At 51.2% G+C, this 19,707-nt stretch overlaps 2 protein-coding genes and 1 long non-coding RNA gene across 7 annotated transcripts in view; 1 reads left to right on the top strand and 2 right to left on the bottom strand.

The window, feature by feature from the left end:
• Positions 1 to 1,223: 1,223 nt before the first annotated feature.
• PLEKHO1 (pleckstrin homology domain containing O1) lies at positions 1,224 to 12,028 on the bottom strand. 3 transcript variants are annotated; one of them, XM_025453169.3, is made up of 6 exons: positions 11,600 to 12,028; positions 10,978 to 11,124; positions 6,141 to 6,281; positions 5,337 to 5,441; positions 4,844 to 4,945; positions 1,224 to 3,706 (listed from the first exon to the last, which is right to left on the bottom strand). In XM_025453169.3, the coding sequence occupies exons 1-6, from the start codon at positions 11,624 to 11,626 to the stop codon at positions 3,002 to 3,004; spliced, it is 1,227 nt and encodes a 408-aa protein (XP_025308954.1). In that variant the 5' UTR covers positions 11,627 to 12,028; the 3' UTR covers positions 1,224 to 3,001. The 3 variants fall into 3 exon arrangements, with proteins under 3 accessions (XP_025308954.1, XP_048951832.1, XP_048951831.1); XM_049095875.1 differs by lacking the exon at positions 11,600 to 12,028 and having other exon boundaries at positions 5,337 to 5,492; positions 6,141 to 6,377; positions 10,978 to 11,116; XM_049095874.1 differs by lacking the exon at positions 11,600 to 12,028 and having other exon boundaries at positions 6,141 to 6,377; positions 10,978 to 11,116.
• Positions 12,029 to 12,408: 380 nt separating this feature from the next.
• LOC125752801 (uncharacterized) lies at positions 12,409 to 19,073 on the top strand. Its single transcript, XR_007403134.1, has 3 exons — positions 12,409 to 12,514; positions 12,645 to 13,061; positions 18,649 to 19,073. It is a non-coding gene; the product is annotated as an uncharacterized LOC125752801 (long non-coding RNA).
• Positions 12,631 to 19,707, bottom strand: part of VPS45 (vacuolar protein sorting 45 homolog) — a 74,409-nt gene continuing 67,332 nt past the window's right edge. The window contains exon 15 of one of the 3 annotated variants that reach the window (XM_025453167.3): positions 12,631 to 12,770. In XM_025453167.3, the coding sequence (XP_025308952.1) occupies positions 12,764 to 12,770 (7 nt within the window). In that variant the 3' untranslated portion in view covers positions 12,631 to 12,763. Of the gene's footprint in view, positions 12,771 to 16,772; positions 17,437 to 19,707 lie in introns of those variants that run through there. The other 2 variants (XM_025453165.3, XM_025453166.3) reach the window with 2 other exon arrangements.

Raw genomic sequence — 19,707 nt, 5'->3', positions numbered from 1 at the left:
AGTCAGAGAAACTCGTGGGCTTCTCCTCTTTCTTCTCACCCTAAACCGCCTACCGGCTGTGCGGAACAGCAGCCTAGGAAGCCGTCAGCACTTCAGGTCAACACTTCAGACATTGGCCTCCTGTTCCCCAAACCCCTACTTACCGAGTGGGTGGGGAAGAACAGGCAAAATGGGTAAAAGTGTCACTTTTGAAATATGGAATTTCAGGCATTGAGTTCTTCACCTGTCTCCACTCCTGACCCTTTCAACTGCGCGTCCTGGAGCTCCTCGTCTCCCTATCCTAGGGCCTCCCCAAAGATTATCCCTTCTCCAGCATTTGTATAAGAAAAGATGGCACAATTGATGGGAGAGACCAGGGGAGGAGGAAAACACACACAGATGCAGGTGTACTGGCAACGGGGTAGTAAGCAAGTTGGCTCCTGTCCCCCTACTCGAGCTACCTGTTTACCCCAGAACCCAGCAACTGGGCAGGAGTGGAGGCAATATGGCAGGTAGAGAAACTGGGATGCTGGAAGGAGGGGAGCGATCGGGGAGAGGGGAGGCTGGGCTCCCATGCTGTGGGTCCCTGCCTGCCTCCCATCCTGCTGCTGCCTGGGGCGGGGCTCCCTCCTTTCCTGAGCCGTGCTGGCCACCCACCTTTGGGGTAAGCTTGCAGCTGGTGTCCTTGGCTGGTGTCCTCGAGGGAAGACTGCAGCTCCCGGAGACAGGAGACCCTGTGCTGCTCCTCTGTCCCGGCCTCAGCGCATCCCTGGTGCCCGCTGTCAGAGCAAGGGCGTGGGCCCAGCGCGGCTCCCACGCTGGAGCATGGTGGTGGGGACCCCGGCCTGCCGCTGATCACAGCGGCCGTGGCCACGTGGCCAGGCCCCGGGAAGTGCCAGCAGCCCTTTCCTGATCTCCTGGCCTTCAAGCATCTCTGTCTGTCGTCTGCCCAACGAGAACTCTCCATTTTGCAGATGAGAAAACCAACGCGCAGAAAGCTGGGGCCTCGCCCAGGGCCTGGTAAGTAAATCTGAACCCGCATCTGTCTGGTTCCAAAGCGGGGCTCATTTTACTGCCCTGTGGTCTGCTTCTGGTGCCCAGGAGGCCGCAGGAGCCCGGTGCCTGGCCCTCCATCTCCCAGGGGCCTGATCTTTCTTTTCTGCTCCCCTCACCCACCTCTCCTTCCAGGGCCTCCCTCTGTCCTCTAGCTCCCCTGGCAGCCACAGATACTTGGCACGTTGGGATATGTGTCCTTTTCACTTTTGTCTTTTATCATGTGGAGCACAAAGGAATAAAAAGAGGGAAAATGCTGGTAAAATAAAATACATACAAAGATGGGGACTTCTACAAAGAAAGTAACTATTTTAACCTGGATTTTCATGATTTGGCAATGGGTGGGTGTGCTGACCATGCTGAGCGCAGGAGAGGAGAAGTCTGCAGACCCAGATTTCTTCACCTGCTACCCCAGGAAACCCTGGAAGGACACTCAGGCGGCCTCTCCCTCTCGGGTGGGGTACTGGGGTACGTATTCCTCAGGGAGGAGAGTTGTTTAGAGAACTACAGGCTAGCTCTAGGGACAATCCTCAGGGCCGCATGCAGGGCTACAGAAAACACAGCACCTCCCTTCCATGCAGCCCGTTTAACGTGGAGACATCGCCCATCTCGCTTACTTGGGATGTGGAAGTAACAGCAGAGCAGAAGAATGGGAGGTGAAGGGTCGGCGCTTCACCCAGAGGATTTCCCTTCTCTCCCTCCTACTGAATCTTCCTGAATGTCCCATGAGGGCAGCCTCACTGCCAGTGCCCAGTCTGTCCCCATGGTCTCCCCCATCTCCCCTCTCACCCCAAGAGAAGTGCCAGGGCTTGGCTGTTGGAGGCAAGTGGAGAGCTAGGGAAGGGGCCAAGGGGTGGGAAGAGGTGCATATACTTCCAAGTGGTTTCTAACCCCATTAGTTGATCCATAAGACTCTCTGTCTCCTTGTCAAAACCTACTCCTCTCTTGGCTTCACAACTTTTCTCTGGACCATGTCACTGTTGCTAACCTGTTCTCAGGAAGTTCAGAGGGAAGATGCCAACAAAATAGTGTGAGATCTGCCATGACAAGAATGCAAGGGAGCCTGGCCAGGAGGGTGGTGGTACGAGCATAAAGATGTTTTGCTTAAGTTGGGGCTTGATGAGTATTGGGAGAGGTCTGAGGAAGGAGAGGGAGAGGCTACAGGAAACCCTAGCTTGGCCAAAAGAGGAACCTGGGCACATGTTTGGTTTCCCCCCAATCTTGCCCAGCTTGCATTGCAAATTAGTTTTGTTCTTAGTAAGTATGCCCTAAGTTCCCCTGCACCGGGCCCCCCTCACCTAGGGACCAGGCCAACCCCCAACTGTCCAGCACCGGATCTCTGAGTCAGGGTTGGGAGAGATGTGGGAAACGAGGGATGAAACGCGGCAAGTAAGAAATCCAGGCCGCTCGATGTCATTCAGAGGATGAGCAAGAAGCTGGTGCACCTTGTGGGATCCCACAAATCCCACTCTGGGCCGGGATGGATGTCACTTCTGTGTACACAGGCAAGTGGCAATGGCTTCTATATCCCTAGGACTAGAGCTGGGCAGCTGAAATTGCACCCTCAGACTGAAAACCTGGACTGGGACCTCAGAGCAAAAGCCTTCCCCCCAAACTTAGCTTATCCACGTCCTTGGGTCCTGGAGAACAGCAGGACATTCCCTGGCATGTCTAAATGGCTAGACTATGCTTTTATTCCCCTCTCACTTCATCTAGGTGAAAGCTTCTTACCACCACTATAGGGGTCACCTCCCCAAATCTGAGGCAATTTAGGCATCAGAGAGACAGACCCGGAGAAGGGAGGCGAGGAGGGCAGGAAAGGAGGATGGGAGGAGGATTGGGGAGCAGGAAGAGCAACGAGTTGTGTTTTTTTTCCTTTTTTTGACTGAGGTAAATAAAAAAGCTTTATCCTGCAACACTTGGAGGTGAGAGTCCGAGCCCCCCGAGTTCCAGATGCCAGCCCCTTCCCTCACATGAGGCTCTTGCGGTACTGACTGTGCTGAGCAGCTGGTCTGAGGTGGGAGTCGGGGCTGTGCAGGTCCATCTGTCTGTACAGGTCCCTCAGCTCCCGGACCTCCTGCAGCACCCTCTTCGCCTGGCTCCAGTTCGACGACGCCTCTCCCAGCAGCCGCTCTGTCTCTAGCAGCAGCTGTTCCGACTCGGAATCAGGGGGAGACCAAGGGGGGTCCTTGGCCTTCCGCTTCCCGTCTCCCAGGCCCTGAACCTCTGCCAGCAGCTCCTGAGTCTTTTCCAGTTTCCTGGCTACCAGGTCCTGGATCCGGGACAGCTGGGCCGGGTGGGGCGGAAGGAGGGTGGGGGGGTCCTCGGGCCGCAGCGGGTTGGTGCAGGGGGGGACAGCGTCCCGCCGGGACAGGATCTCCTCCAGGGAGGCACAGCGGCCTTTCTCTGTAGGGGTCAGCTTCTTGGGTGCCTGAGGGGTATAGGTGGCCCCTTTGTCCGGCTTCTCCCAAGACCGGGGAAGGCCGCTGGCCCGCTCCGAGGAGGGCTGGACGTGGTCCGAGTCTGCTCTCCGCCGGCTGCCGGCTAGCTGGGCCGCTGACTTGTCCAGGTCCACCCTGAAGCTGTCGGCGCAGGAGGTGCGCTCCTCAGGGGAAGGCTCCTCCTCCTGGATCAAGTCCAAGGTCAGCATCCCATCCGAGGTAGAGGTGGAGGCCTAGAGGGGGGAGAGGATGGGAATGAAGGGAGTGGACTGCCATAGGGGGCCTGTTGGGAGTGACTGCCAGAGAGAAAGAGAGAGACACACGCACACACACACGCACGCGCGTGTGTGCAGACTGGCCATTTCCCCCTCAACGCGCTTCCCCTAAATGAGAAGTGCTCCATCCTAACAACTTTCTGACTTGTTTTTACGATTTCTTATTCCTTTGATAGTGATTTGAACTTTTCTCTTATTCTTCTGTGTCTTAAAGTAACTTTTGCTTGTTTCCCATGTTCTCCACTTTCCTACAGACCTCCCCAAGAGTGCCTTTCTTCTCCATCTCATGCTTCTTCTGAGCATCTTTTGGGGTCTGGCACACACAGGATGCTCCACGGCGCACAGTAATCGGTGCCCTCCCAGCCACACACCTCAACCGCCTCTGCTCTAAAGAGCCACAACCCCTTGCCTTACAGGAAAACTTGTTCTACTTCCAGAATATCGTAATAAAAAAAATAATACGGGTATTATTCAGCCCCTCATGCATCCTTGTACATATGTGGCTTGAGTCGTTCATTCCTCCCAGCAGCCCTTCAAGGTGGGCATGGTGACTGCTCTACTCTACTGCTGAAGACATAGAGCCTCAGGGAATCACAGGGAGAAGAGATTGCAAAGCTGGGTTCCAACCTGGTTCTGTTTCCAAAGCCTATATTCTTTCCACTCTACCCATCTGCCTGCCTCCCTAGAGACTGAGTGCTTGGACAGTGAAAGGGACCAGCACTTGGTGTGTCACAGGGCTGCATGGTGCAGAGCCTCATGCTGTTCCCCCTCAGGACAGCCGGCCACTGCACAGTAACAGGCCCCGCAGCACAGCAATCACTGCTGCTATTTTTCACTTTCCTTGTGGGTAGATCTCATTTCCCACAGGGGATGATAAACTGATAGAGGGCAAGGACTTTTGAACTCATAGTAGGTACTAACTAAATATTTCTGCTTGGAGGAATTGGGCTGGGGGACGGGGTGAAGGGGCTTCCCTAGCCTTTGGCCTTGGTATGGCAAATGCCTCTGGTGGGCCGTCTCAGATAGTCTTGTCTGAGACAGACTAATGTGGAGTTGGCCCTTCAAGAAGTTTTACACCCTTACAATCTTACATACCACGGCCATCAGGTGTCCTCGAGTTGGGGGGCGGCGGGAGTGTTGGATTTTTGCCCTGTCTCGAGTGGGGTGGGCGAGATAGCTATCCTCCTCCACGGTGACCTGAAGAGATGCACTGTGATGAGTCATGGGTGTTCTTCACAGACCCATGTGAAGCAGCCCCTGAGTCCTCGACTGGGAAATAAACCCACCCATTAACTGCTTCTGAGAAAATTCAAAGACAAAGCCTTTATGGCGCCTGTGAGGGGCGGTGGGGTGTGTGTGTGTGTGGGGGGGGGGGGGGTTCCAAGGCTGGCCCCATGCATCCAAAGCACAGAAAGAGTTGGCAGAAAGACATAAAAGGTGGGAGAATGGGGTTTGCAAAGGGAGCTAAAGAAGTGTAGCTCGTGGGGGTAGCAGGTTAAGTGTGGTCCACCCATAATCTGTCCCTTTAGTGAGTCATGGTTACTGCCTCTGCCCTGCTGTTCCTCCTCCCCAAATGAGCCCCCCTGACCTCATCCAAGATGCGGTTCTTGGCTCGGGTGATAGCGGAGTTGAGGGCATTGATCCATGATTCCTTCTCTTCTGGACTCACTGCTAGGAAGATCAGGTTGGGAGCCTGTGAGGGGAAGATTCTTGGTTCAGCCAGGGTTTTAGGGTGGGTGCCTCACTAGGACAGTAAAGAAATAAGGAATTATCATCTCATTCTCTTAGACTCAGCTCGTAGGAGAGTTTCTGCTTCCAGAGTCACCCACAGAACTAAGAAAACTGGCCCCTATTCCTAGAAGATGCCACACAGCTTAGAGGTTCCTTTAGAAATGACCAAGGACGAGCTAAGAAGGTTAATGGATATACATACATCTGTCACTGGAGATAATTATAAGGAGGTTTGATAAATGATAAAGGACAGAGACTAAAATAAAGATCTTTAATGTTTGAGTAAACAGAATGTAACAGGATCTCCCCTGAATTCTCTCAGACAAGAGAAACTGGGTTCAGAACTTCAACCATCTATCAGGTACAGGGAAAAGTGATTTTCTTCCAAGAGATGTGTGATGTATATGTGCGTGTATGTGAGAGAGCGAGCGAGAGAGACGATCTTTGTGACTGGACAGTTTAAAAGCTGCTTTGCCTGCAGGGAAGGAAATGGCCACAATATTCTCAGGTTAAATAACAAAAGCTGGTAGAAGAGCAAGGCCATCTGAGCCAGGAATGGGGGATGGAACCCACAGGGGGAGGGTGTTCTTCACCCCCAGCACCCCCCCTCCCCCATGCAAGCGGCAATGTTCTAGTGGCCAAGGAGGCAGGACAAACCTACCGTGTTGCCGGGCTGTTTGGAGTGGGCAAGAGTAAACTTGCTATGATTTTTCTTGCTCCTGCTTTTGGATTTCCGGAGCTCTTCACACTTCTCATAGTCACTCAGGTCAAACACCTCTTGAATATTTTTCTCATCTTTTACCTAAGGGAGGGTTAGACGTGAGGTGCTGAGGATAAAATTACTTCATGCCTTCCCTCAGACTGTTGATTTGGACCGGTCTTGGGAAGCAGGATAAGCCTAAGAAGAGGGGAGGGAGAACAGGATAGGAGAGCTGTCTCACCCAAGGCCCACACAGGCCGGACAGGGACACAGCCCTGGGGCAGCCCTCAAACCCGGGATTCCTCAGGTGGGCTTCCATGTAAACCCTATCCACAGGCTCTCCAGCTAAGCTACTGTTTCCAGAGCCCCAGGATGTCTCTCTTCCTTATGACCCCCATTATGTCCTTCAAAAGACAAGGCTTACATGGCTAACAGGTTAATCCTATCATCATCCCTGGACTGCTGTTGATCTCCCAAGGGAGGAAATAAAAGCACCGTCAGTATTGGGGGATGTCTTGAGGCAAAGGTCTCCCCCATCTTATTAAACGTGTTGGTTATTTATTTATTATTTTTTAAAGTAATCTCTACACCCAATGTGGGGCTCGAACTTAGAACCCCAAGATGAAGCGTTGCCTACTCCCCTGGCTGGGCCAGCTGGGCTTTCTTACCTGACCTGACTCCCTCCTCAAATATATACTATCAAAAAGAGTCATCTACCTCCTTCATTTCAGGAACTTCAGCATCACGAAAACAGCAGTTCCCTGGATCCGTGTGTTGAATTTGTTCAGACAAGGCCGAGAAACATGCCTGTACTTCTTACTCTCCTTCCTCCCTCCCAGGAACCGGGACAACCCAGCCTCGCCCCTGCAGGCCTCGAAGGCCACTGAGGGCATCCATCCACCTCTCCCTTGACAAAGATGCACTTATTCTGTCCCTGGAGGACGGAGGATCAGATCTGCGCCCTGCTACTTCCTTGCACGGTTCCAGTGAGAGCCTAAGCCCCTTCCTGCTGGAAGTTCTGTCTACACGTGGCCCTCCCCTGCCCTGGCGCCTCCCCTGCACCCGGTGCTGCCCTTCCCAGCTTCAGCCGGCACTCGGGCCCTCACCCTCTTGCTCAGTGTCTCACCGGAGACCCTGATTCTGTCTACATCCCCTGACGCCCCCCAGCCTGTGCTGAGCACCGCAAAGCAAATTCCAGTAAGACTTCTGCCGAGGTCTGTTTGAAATCTCTCAGTTGTTTGTCCTCCCCACTAAGGTGACCCCCCGCCATCCCCGGACTGGGACTGGGGGTGCTGGGAGGCTGTGACTCCCGGACTGTGCGGGCTCACAGGAAGAGAGGGCCTCAGACACCAGCAGCCTGACATCCGCAAGCCCTCTGGCCCTCTGCCGCCTCCAAGGACCCTGGGAACGTGCTGCTTGTGCTTTCCTGGGACGAGTGATGAAAAGCACCAGTGCCTGTCTTGTTAAAGCTAAACAAGCAAATAAAAGTAGTCTCGTGTCTACTTGGAAGTCACCCACCCTCCCCGACTGGAATTACTTCCCATGCGCCACAGCGGGAACTGGGTGCCCAGGTGGCTTCATCTATTCTCCTGGCTCTCCCCAGCCCTGAAGTAGAGGAGCGCTTTTCTCTTCCACCCCCAGCCCATCTCTGGTCTGGCGTCTCTCTGTTCTTCGGACGGGCTGCTGGGCCCAGAGGCGGACACAGAGGAGGAAGGCTGATCACACAGCCTCGTGTGGGTCGATGGCTGCCCATCCATCTGCCCATCTGCCCATCTGCTCTGGCACGACTGGCCTCCTCCAGGGCCCTCCCCCTTCCGGGGCTCCCCGGCTCTGGGCCCGGCAGGACTGGGGATGGAAGCAGAGAAGATGTCAGCAAGGGGTATCTGAGGACAATTCCCAGAAGCATGGGGGCAGGGAGGGAGGATGATGTGCTGCATCCTCCCGTCCTCCTTCCTCAGGCTTGAGACTATCAGCAGATGCCAGAACTCTTAGAGAGGAAAGTGCTGGGTGTGTGTGCGGGGCCAGGGGAGGAGAGGTCCTTGTTGTTTTCCTTACAGGAAGGCAAGTGAAGGGAGGGGGCATTCTGCCCTGGATACGGGTGACAAGGAAGGAGGATGCAGGGACAGAGGTTAGGCCTTGATAGGGCAGGGGCAAGACAGGCAGCAGGACCGGTAGATTCCAATTCCCACGGAAGGTACACAACTCTAAGACCTTTGCTCTCCACTGTATGGTTTTTCCTCCACCAAATTCCCAAAGCCTCATTTATAACTACCCATTTTCCAAAGGTAACCCCACCCTTCTGCTGGCCCACAGACAGGGCTTTTCCCTTGCCAAGAAAGATGCCCAATTTCCTCTACCAGGAGATCTCCAGAAGATCAAGTTTCTGTTCCAACACATCAACCTCATGATCATAAGGTACCCTTTGAGAATGAGGAAAATGATTAATAACAAAAAATACAGGAGGATTTCTTTGATGGGTGGGAGAGCCTGGCTTTATATGGAAAAGCAACAAAGAAAGAAAATTCGAGGGGAGAGGGTTACAAATATTCTTTTTTTTAAAGATTTTATTTGTTTATTCATAAGAGACACACAGAGAGAGGCAGAGACACAGGCAGAGGGAGAAGCAGGCTCCCCATAGGGAGCCTGATGTAGGACTCGATCCTGGGACCCCAGGATCACGCCCTGAGCCAAAGGCAGATGCTCAACTGCTGAGCCATCCAGGCGTCCCATGGGTTAGGGATGTTCTTGCATTACTACATAAATTACAAACATCATACTTTGCATTAAAAAAATATCCTGAGGGACGCCTGGGCGGCTCAGTGGTTGAGCATTTGCCTTCAGCTCAGGGTGTGATCCCTGGGTCCTGGGATCGAGTCCTGCATTGGGCTCCCTGTGGGGAGCCTGCTTCTCCCTTTGCCTGCATCTCTCATGAATAAATAAATAAAAACTTAAAAAAAATTAAATTAAATTAAAAAAAATCTTGAATCTGTTAGCTCTAGAGCTTGTGGGAAGCGAAGAGAATAGAGCATAGAGTCCTCCAGTAGCTTCATCCTTAGTCCAGGGCTGCCTGAGCAGGGGGACGGGCTCCAAAGAAGAGGAGTAAGGGTAGGCTTGTGCCCACTGCTCCTGCACCCCTCTCGGCAGGGGGCAGCGGGCCCCATGACTGGTCAGATGCTCCTGACTCATAGGACACCAGGCCTCGGAGGCTGAGGTCATTCATCCTTCCCCCAGTCTCTGTACCCTTTCCTCCACAAACAAGGAGCAAGCACACTTTTGCTCCAGACTCTGTTCTCTGGACAAATACAAATGAGAAAAGATCTCTTGTTCCTTCTACCCTTTCACTGTTGACATATGGGAAGTTCTCTCCAATTGCTCACCAGAGTTTGCTGCCATTATGAAGTTCGGGGAAGACAGGAGATACACTTTGACACTTGCTTGTTGTTGTTGTTATTATTATTATTATTATTATTATTATTATTATTATTAAATTGGAAAGCCAGAAAATTGGAAAACCTTCTACGGGATTTGGGGTTGGGTAGAGGTAGCCCTTAAAAATGAATCCTATCAAAGGCTTCTCTCACCACCTACCATCACCAAGTTCCCGCCTGGCGTCAACAGTCAGGTCGAAACACCCCGAAGAGGGATTGCTCTGGCCCTGGCATGGCTTAGTTCTTCCCTACTTGCCTAGCTACATGTTCTGTTGAGACGATTACTTTCTCTAGGGCTGTGTCTGTGTCTGTTTCAATACCATAAAAGGATTTATTTACCTCAATATAGTCTACTGCAGAAAGCAGAAGAGGTTAGAGCTCAGGGTGGACTTCCCAGTTAGCTCTGGGGTGAGGGAACACGGGGCAGGAGGGGCCGTGCCACCCGGGGAGCACAGGACAGTCTCCAAGCTAGTGTTGACAGCATCTCAGAAGGAGGGACTGAATGTCTTTCACCTCATGGAGGCCAATGTCAGTGTCTCAAGTGTTAACCGATCTCCAGAAATAAGAGAGAAAAGGGAGAAGAGTGTGGATTCAACGATCCGGGCTCAGGTTCTGAATGTAGACTGTGGTTTTCATTTTAATTACCCAGAGACAGATAAGGGGTTGGTGACTCCATTTGTCTCCTTTCTGATACAAATGGGAGAAGTTATGAAGAGGGTGGTGAATGAGTTCCTTGCTTCTCCTCCTCCTCCTTTTAACGGAGTGGGAAGCAGACTGGTTAGGATCATTGGCTTCAACAGAAATAACTGCCACTCACAGACACTCTGCCCGAGGCCATAGGAGACTGACCCAGGGCTGTGTATGTGTTTTCTGTGATTGGGGCAGCTGTACTTGCAATATGGCCTGCGCCTGCCCCGGCTAGAGACAGGAAAGAGGTTAGCTGGCTTGGGGTAGGGGAGCGGGAAGAGGTGGAGAAGAAACCCCATAGAGTTTTTCAGCAGCTCTGGCAAAGAAAAAAAAAATCCTACCTCCAGCTAGCTTGCCAGGATAGAGTAGGGGGCAGCAGGGGACTTAGAACTTTTGGGACATCCTGGGAGGGGGCTTATCATCCTTGTCAGAAAGGTGTTGGCCGAGAAAAATCATTAAATAAGATGGACACTCAACTTGGAATTCTGACTCGGGTTTTCTGGATAAAGGGTGACCTTTCTCTGCAGATGCGACAGGGGTAGAGACCAGCTGAACTGCTGAACTTGCTTCTGCACAAAGTGGGGGAGGGGCGAGGGCAGGGGGACGCGGAGGCAGGCAGGTCCCCTGTGGAGGGACAGCACGGGAACAGGAGGAGCCAGGGGCGGGAGGCGGAGGGCACCTACCTCCTTCTCCGAGATGTACAGCTGGTCCCCCTTCAGCACCACATAACGGTTTTTCCAAATCTCCCTGAAAATCCCCTTCCCGCAGAATTTCCGGACCCAGCCGACCTTCTCCGGCGGTGCGCACGGGTGGCTGCCATCCTGAAGCCCCTGCCCCGGGCGACAGCACAGGCCGGTCAGCGGCTGCCGCGATCCGCCCGGGTCGTGCCGGCCCTCACGACCCCCCTCGGCGGCCCGGTCCCCGCGGTCCCCGCGACCGTCCCCCCGAGCTGCGCTGCCGGCGCCCCGGCGTCCGCTGCCCGCGCCCCCGAAGGTTGCCACTCCGGGCCCCCTGCCCCGCCGGCCTCGCCCTCCTCGCGACCGACGGGTCCCGGCCGCGGCCCGGGCGCGGGGGCCTCGCCCGCCCGCCCCCGCCCCCGCCCCGCCCGCAGCCCCGGTCCCGCGGCGCCGGCATCCGAGGCAGCTCGCTGGATTCCTCATTGTCTCCCGCCGGGGCCGGGCCGGGCCGGGCCGGGCCGGGGCCGGGGGGAGCAGCAAAGTCAGCCAAGTGCGAGCCCCCGGCCCGAGGCGGCGCACAGCAGCTCGAGGGGCCGCCCGGGGTCCGGGGCGCGGCGGGCACACTCACCCTCTTGGCGGGATGGTTCTTCTTCATCGTTCCCGGAGGCGCGGCGCGGGGAAGGGGCCCGGCCCGCGGAGCTGCCCCCGCCGCCGCCGCCGCCGCCGCTCCGCCCTCCCTCGCCCGGACTCTCCCCTTCTTTGTAGCTCCGGTTACACTAGAGGCCGGCCTCCCTCGCACTCGCACTCGCACTCGCACTCGCACTCGCACTCGCACGCACGCCCGCCCCCCGCCCCCCGGCGCCCTCCATGCCGGCGCCCACGCGGCCCGGGCCCCCGCGCGCCCCCGCCGCCGCCTCCCGGCCCGCGCCCCGCGCCTCCATCCGCGGCCCGCTGACGTTGCGAGTTCAGAATAAAGGGCGAATCGCGGAGCCGGAGACGGTGCGCTCCCCCACCCCCCTCCTTTGTCTCCGACTGGAGGAGGGTGAGGGAGACAGACCTAACGCCCGCCGGAGAGCGGCCCCCGGGCGGGGCGGGGGCGAGGGCGGGGGCGCGGGGCCGGCGCTCGCACCTGCGGCCGGAGCCGGGGGCGGAGCCCGAGACCCAGACGGCCGGCGGAGGCGGCGGGAGCGGACGGCGGGGAGAGATCGCGGAAGACCGAGATCCCCTAGATCGAGACCGGCTCCCTCCCAAGCAAACAAGAGCGGGAGGTGGGAGGGCGCCCGCCTCACCGACAGGGGGCATCTGGGGCGCACACGCCCCGGGTGGTAGGGACAGTGGCCTGGGTGGGTCGTGTTGGGGAAAAGTTTTAGGTGTGTGCAGGGGGTCGCGGGGGACGTGGAGTTGATGGCAATACACGTTTCTACCCATTTACAAAGCCTCGGGCCTTCTTGGAGCCTCCTAAGTACGAGGTGGGTAGTGGCTCTCTCCATTGCACAGAGAAAAGTGAGACTCAGGATGGCTGAGAGATAAACAGACACACACGGTAAGTACTGGCAGGAGTGGATTTCTCTGTCGCCAGAGGCCTTGTCCAGAGGACCATGTGGCTTTAAAGAGAAGCTTCAGGTGAGGCTTAAACTTCCTCTTACCTGCGTGTCTCTTCCTGCTGCATGGAGGTGGAAACATCCGATCCATGGAAACATCTGATTCGAGTCCAATGAAGGGAAGGGGACAATGGCTGGGGGTTGCCCTGACCCGAGGAACCTCTGCTGATGCCTCCTACACCAGATCCGCCTCACAGCCTGCAGACCAACATTTTAGTGACTTCATTTTTTCCCCAGTACATATTTAACGGGAAGAGGGGAGTCAGGAAACCCAGATTGGGGGAATAGTTTCATCATCACTACTTTGTGGCTTTTGGTCAAGTCACTGAATTTCTTTTTCTTTCTCTCTCTCTTTTCTAGATATTATTTATTTGAGAGAGGGAGGAGCAGAGGGAGAGGGAAAGCAGACTCTACACTGAATGTAGAGCCCAGGTGGGGCTCCATCTTACGACCATGGCATCATGACCTGAGATGAAACCCAGAGTCCAGGTGGGCACTTAACAGACTGAGCCACTCAAGGTGCCCCAAGTCACTGAATTTCTTTAGGACTCTGTTCCTCCACATACATATTAAACGGTGAGGGATGAACTGCTGATTCCATCAACGAGGAAGGTTAGCGGAATACAGGAGATGACCTGTGAAAGTCCTATGAAAATACACAAGTATTACCTTCCAGTGCTAATTATTGAACAGTAATAAGCTAACAAACACATTGCCTGGCATATGATAGACATGCAATAGCCACAAAATGAATACAAATTCCTGGCACACGAGCAGGAAAAGAGAACTCTTTTTTCTGGAGACGTCTCAAGATAGAGTATTCCCCAACTTTGTGGTTTCAGGAATGGGGTGGCCTTGGCTTTTTCTGGCATCTGTCAAATGGCAGAGGGGCTTTTCTCCTTTCCCAGACACCCCCTTTCTTCCTAATTCAACAATACTCCTTTTAACCTCTTTTCATTTACTATAGTAATTAATTCCCCTATTATAGAAATTTATCCTTTCAAAATGCTCTTGTATATCATTTCTTGAAATCTTTAGTGCCACCTTGTGAGGTGTATATAATATTATTCCCACTTGGAAAATGAGTAAACTGCATGGCAAATCAATTGACTTGTCCAAGTTTACACAGCAAGTTACTGGCTAAATGGCTTAGAATCCAGGTGTTCTGACTCCAGTCTACTGTTTAGGCTTTGTTAACACACACACACACACACACACACACACACACACACACCTCTCCCCTTCTCACTGCCTCTGTTTCTCACTTTCTGCTTAAAAAGTGCTTTAATAAGAAGTAAAAATCGAAGGTATCTTCATAAATGAGGAAGCAGAATGTCCCAGTATACTGGGGAGGAAAAATTAGCCTGCATGATCTGCTGGCCAGGCAGATCAGAGTGGTTTGGAGTCATAGTTTAAATAGATTATGGTTTATGGGAAACAATTCATGATCTGCCTCATCTTTCTTTCCCCTCCTCTTAAAAGTCAACAAATATTTGAGTGTCTTCTGTATGCAAGGTAGTGGGGTCCTTGTGCAGGAGCTTTGTGGAACATCAGGCAGAGGGACTGCTAAAAAATCAAAACCCTCCAAAGTAATTTTCAGATTCCAGAACAGATGCATGTGGGCTGGAGAACCTTTCCTGCCTATTTGCTCCTTAAGATGTTATATAAATCTCTGGGCTTTTCTCTCTCTTTCACTAACCTGCACCCCTGTACTGCCTCATCTTACTATCCTGCCCCTACCTTCCCTCACTTTGCCTCCTTTTGTCTGTTACATCTCTGCCTGTGCCATACTCTTCTTGGGCCTATTCTTCAACTGATTTCTCTCTCACCAGGTGAACTTCATGGCACCTGAATTGGGATCTTTGACTTAGGACTGTTTCCAAAGACCAATTCTTTTTTTTTTTTTTTTTTTAAGATTTTATTTATTTATTCATAGAGACAGAGAGAGAGAGAGAGACAGAGACACGAGACACAGGCAGAGGGAGAAGCAGGCTCCATGCAGGGAGCCTGACGCGGGACTCGATCCCGGGTCTTCAAGATCACACTCCAGGCTGCAGGGCAGTGCTAAACCACTGCGCCACTGGGGCTGCCCCAAAGACCAGTTCATTCATTCATTCATTCATTCATGATAGGCACAGAGAGAGAGAGAGAGAGGCAGAGACACAGGCAGAGGGAGAAGCAGGCTCCATGCACCGGGAGCCCGACGTGGGACCCGATCCCGGGTCTCCAGGATCGCGCCCTGGGCCAAAGGCAGGCGCCAAACTGCTGCGCCACCCAGGGATCCCCCCAAAGACCAATTCTTAAGTGAGAAATCTCAGTGAGAATTTATGGGTTCTCTTACACGTTTCATAGCACTGTCTCCTGAGTGAGCTTGACACCACCATACACACAAATCACAAAAATGACTCAAGCCAATTCCTCTCTTTGGTGGAGATAAGAACTGGGAGGACTTGTGATGGGGTTACCTCCCTAACAGCATCACCATGGATAAGACACAACTGCCAGTAACTTTATTCTTCAGCTGTTTTATAAGCCACTAAACTTGAGGAAGAAAGGAGCTATCAGCGATAAGGACTGTGAGTTGCTGCCTGCAAGTTTACTGAGGTCAAACAGTTGTTTTGCTAAAAAAGTGCCTCGGCTTTTGTAGAGTAAATGGGACATTTGACTAGGACATTTTAATCTATGGAAGAGAGGTCATTAAAACCACATGAAACTTTAACTAAAATGCTGTTTTTAAAGGGTAAAAATTGGGCACCCTGGGTGGCTCAGCGGTTTAGCGCCGACTTCAGCCCAGGACGTGATCTTGGAGACCTGGGATCGAGTCCCACATCAGGTTCCCTGCATGGAGCCTGCTTCTCCCTCTGCCTGTGTCTCTGTCTCTCTCTCACTCTCATGAATAAATAAATAAAATCTTAAAAAAAAAAGGGGGTAAAAATAAAGGGCCACTAATAATGTAATCAGCTCTGCAAGTCCTAAATAAAAATGCTAGTCTTGAGGCATCTGGGTGGCTCAGTTGGTTAAATGTTGGACTCTTGACTTCAGGTCAGGTTGAGACCTGTGTCATGAAATTGCGCCCTGATTGGGCTCTGTGCTGGGCATGGAGCCTGCCTGGGATGCTGTCTCTCCCTCTCCCTCTGCCCCTCCTCCCAACTCACTCGCATGTGCATATGGTCTCTCTGTAAAAAAATTTTTTTAAATTATAAAAAATATATGTAAGGCTTTGATCCTTAATAAAGAAAGGCCAGCTTCTGGCATCACACACTGAGGGTAAGGCTCATTTTTTAGACTTCTTGGTATTGTTAGTTGAAGAGGCTTAATGGAAGCAGGCAAATAATAGGAGAAATGTAAGAAAAGTCTCTTCCTTTTTGTTAAAAAAGATTTATTTATTTTAGAGAGATAGAGAAAGAGAGTGCATGCAGGAGGAGGGTAGAGGCAGAGGGAGAAGCAGAGAATCTCAAGCAGACTCCCAGAGTGCGAGGAGTCCAACTCTGGGTTCAATGCCTCGACCCTGAGATCATGACCTGAGCTGAAATCGAGAGTTGGTCACTTAACCGACTTAGCCACCCAGGCGACCTGAAAGTCTCTGTTATTATTTTTTTAAGATTTTGTTTTGAGAGAAAGAGCAAGTGTGAGAATACAAGCTGGGGGGAGAAGGGGTGTAGAAGGAGGAGAGTCCCCCTGAGCAGGGAGCCTGATGTAGGGCTCGATCTCAGGACCCTGAGATCATGACCTGAGCCAAAATCAAGAGTTTGACACTTAACTAACTGAGCCACCCGGGCAACCCTATAACTCTTATTTTACAGATGAGGACACTGAGCCACAAAGAGACTAAGTAACATTCCCAGAGCCTAATAACTGTGACAGATTTGAGCCTAGGCTATAGGCTAGAGAATATTTTATGTTCAACATAAAAGGAAGGTTAAAAAATATATAAAGGGCTTACAAAGAACCACAGAGGGATTGTGCTGTGGTGTTTTTGCTATGATTTGAGGATGCCATAACTTCCTGGCATTAGTGATATCACCACTTTCCACTGCTTTTAAGAGAATAGAAATTGACACTAGAATCTATTGTTTGCCTTGACATACTTTAAATATCCTTTGGATAGAAGCAATGCCTTCTCTACATTTGGTGTAAAGCCAGCTCATGCCTGGCTCATGAATTCCCATAAATAGTTATTAACCCCAAAGAAATACAAACTTGTGTCTTTTCACAAAATGGATTTTTATTGTAGTCATACATGGTTTCTCAGTGCCACAGAAAATTGCAATGTAGGAACAATTTTTGGATGGTTCCTTACAGAAACATGATGAGTTCTCAAAAATGAGGTGTTCAGGAATGTGGTTAATGAAAAGTAAAAGTGGTCAAGAGAAGAGAGGATGTGTAGCATGTGTATCAAATGATTACTTTTTAAACTTCTCTGAGCTCTGATAACTCTTTTCTCAAGTAAGATCCCAACAAAATTCATCAGAAACTAAAGTGATTGTGCTGCCAAGTACAAGGAATACAAGGTTTATCTGATAAGGAAACCATGAGAAAAGTGGATTGGGATGGGCACAGACTTATTCTCAACTCATCATTGCTCAGAGTCTTGGTGTCTGTGCCAACAGTTTGGGAATTAGCAGGCTACTTGGAGATGGGTTATAACGACAAGCACAAAACCCAAGGCTCTTCTCCAGTACCTCTGGTCAGCGGGGAAGCCCGCAGCAAGGCTAGAAGGGAAGCTGAGCCATTCTGTTCGCCTTGCCATCACCATTTCATCTTCTGCTTGCTGACCTTGATGTAACTTGAGAGCTCTCCTTGCTTCGGCTGTGTAGTCCAGAGGCCAGAACTTCCTCTAGGAAACTGAGTAGATTTGAGGTTACTCAAAGGAAAAAAAAAGAAAAAAAAAAAAGAGCATCTCCAAAAATAGAATATCTTGCCCATGACATTTAACTGGATAAAGGGTATCATGATTAGTATGCAAGAACTACTGGTCTGATATTTGGGTGCAGCAGAGAAGCATCAGTTGAACCCTCAAACATCTGGACTAGGAGCACCCCTTCATGATCTTCCCAGGGTTCTCACTGTGGTTTTTAGCACTAAACCTGTAAGATCAGTCAAGACTCAGATTTCCAATTTGAAATTTTTAGTTTGGAACCCAGAATTTTAAAAAAATTATCTATTTTATTTTATTATTATTTTTAAAGATTTTATTTGTGTGTGAGAAAGCATGAGTGGGGGGAGGGGCAGAGGAAGAGGGAGAAGCAGACTCCTGGCTGAGCAGGGAGCCCTACGTGGGGCTCCATCCCAGGACCCCAAGATCATGACCTGAGCTGAAGGTAGACACTTAACCAACTGAGCCATCCAGGTGCCCCTATCTATTTTATCTATTTATTTTAAAGATTTTATCCATTTATTCATGAGAGACACAGAGAGGCAGAGACACAGGCAGAGGGAGAAGCAGGCTCCCTGCGGATCCCGATGTGGGACTCGATCCCAGGACCATGACCTGAGCCAAAGGCAGCCACTCAACTGCTGAGCCAGCCAGGTGCCCCGCCCCTATCTATTTTGGAGAGAGAGAGAACATGAACAGCACGCAGAGGAGGAGAGGGAAGGGGAAAAGTCTCAAGCCGACTCCATGCTGAGTGTGGAGCCCAATGCGAGGCTTGATCTCATGACCTTGAGGTCATGACCTGAGCTGAAATCAAGAGTCCAACGCTTAATGGACTGAACCACCGAGGTTACCTGGAACCTAGAATGCAAGGCTACTGCATTAGTTAATGTAACCAGGTTACATCAGTATCTCTTATTTGTACTCTTGAAATGGCCTCAGAACTTGGACTGTGCCTCTAGTCTCCTCTTTAGCCAGGGAACTTTTGCAAAGTGGCACCAAAGTTGATTTTCTAAAACACAGATGATACCTATTGCATACTTTTGCCTCTTCTACTTTAAAGCCTTTCTTATGCTTACAGAACAATGTATAGATTAAAATTCAAGGCCTTCATAATGTATTCTCATAGTAACTAATACTTGTATTTATTTTGTTCTGAGAACTGTTTTAAGCTACATGTTTATGTATATATATGTGAAACAGATGCTGTTATCCTCATTTGAAAGATGATGAAACCAAGCTACAGAGGTCAAGTGACTTGCTAAGTTCACCACAGCCAATAATCGGCTTAGCTGGGATTCAAACCCAGGCTCTGGAACCTGCACCCCTGGGCACCAAACAGAGTGCTCTGGCTCCACCTCCCACCATGCCACCTAGCAGTGTCCAGCCTCTTGCTCTCCCCTGAACACCTCCTGAGCTTTCCCACCTGTATGCTTTTGTTCTTATGTCCTGTGTCTGAAATGACAGACAGCCCTTCTCTGTCTGATGAAATCCTTTTTATTCTTTAAGGCTGAGGATTAAAAATCGCCTTTTCTGTGAAGCCTTCTTAAACTCCTTCAGGTTGGACAGATCCCTCCCATGGCTATAAATCTCTTTGTTCTAGTGCTATTTTAGCTCTATTATTATTATTATTCATTAGGTACTCTCCATTTTATTGCTGCCACACTAGACTGTGAACTACTTAGGGCAGGTCTAGGACTTTTCAGCTTGGATCTCCAGGGCTTATAGAACTTAGGCTGGTATCTAGTAGGGACCCAGTGAAGGTATACCGAATAAATGAACTCACTAAAAGAGCTACACTTTGGGGCACCTGGGTGGCTCAGTCGGTTAAGTATCCAATTCTTGGTTTTGGCTCAGGTCATGATCTTGCAATCGTGGGATCAAGCCCCAAGCCAGGCTCTGTGCTCAGCTCAGAGTCTGCTTCAGATTCTCTCTCCCTCTCCCTCCTTCAAATAAAATAAAATCTTAAAAAGAAAAAAAAAAAGATGAAATAGTTACATGTTGGCAAGGGGTATAGCCTTTGCTATCACACAGGAGTTCTGGGACAGTATTTCTAAGTGTGCTACCCTCTCTCAGGAGACGGGTCTGTAGCAGAGGGCTGGAGGGATGACCAGGCACCCTAGTATCACCATTGTTTTAGAGCTTTAGACCTTGCCGATTCTAGACTCAGAGGATTTAAATTCCAAATTCCTTTGCAAAAGAAACAAAGGAGAGGAGTAGAAGCTAAATTTATTTATTCTCCTACTAAAAGACAGGCACCTC

The sequence above is a fragment of the Canis lupus genome, chromosome 17, assembly GCF_003254725.2.
Source record: "Canis lupus dingo isolate Sandy chromosome 17, ASM325472v2, whole genome shotgun sequence".
Taxonomy (NCBI): Eukaryota; Metazoa; Chordata; class Mammalia; order Carnivora; family Canidae; genus Canis; species Canis lupus.
This window is presented reverse-complemented; position numbering and strand designations above follow the sequence as displayed.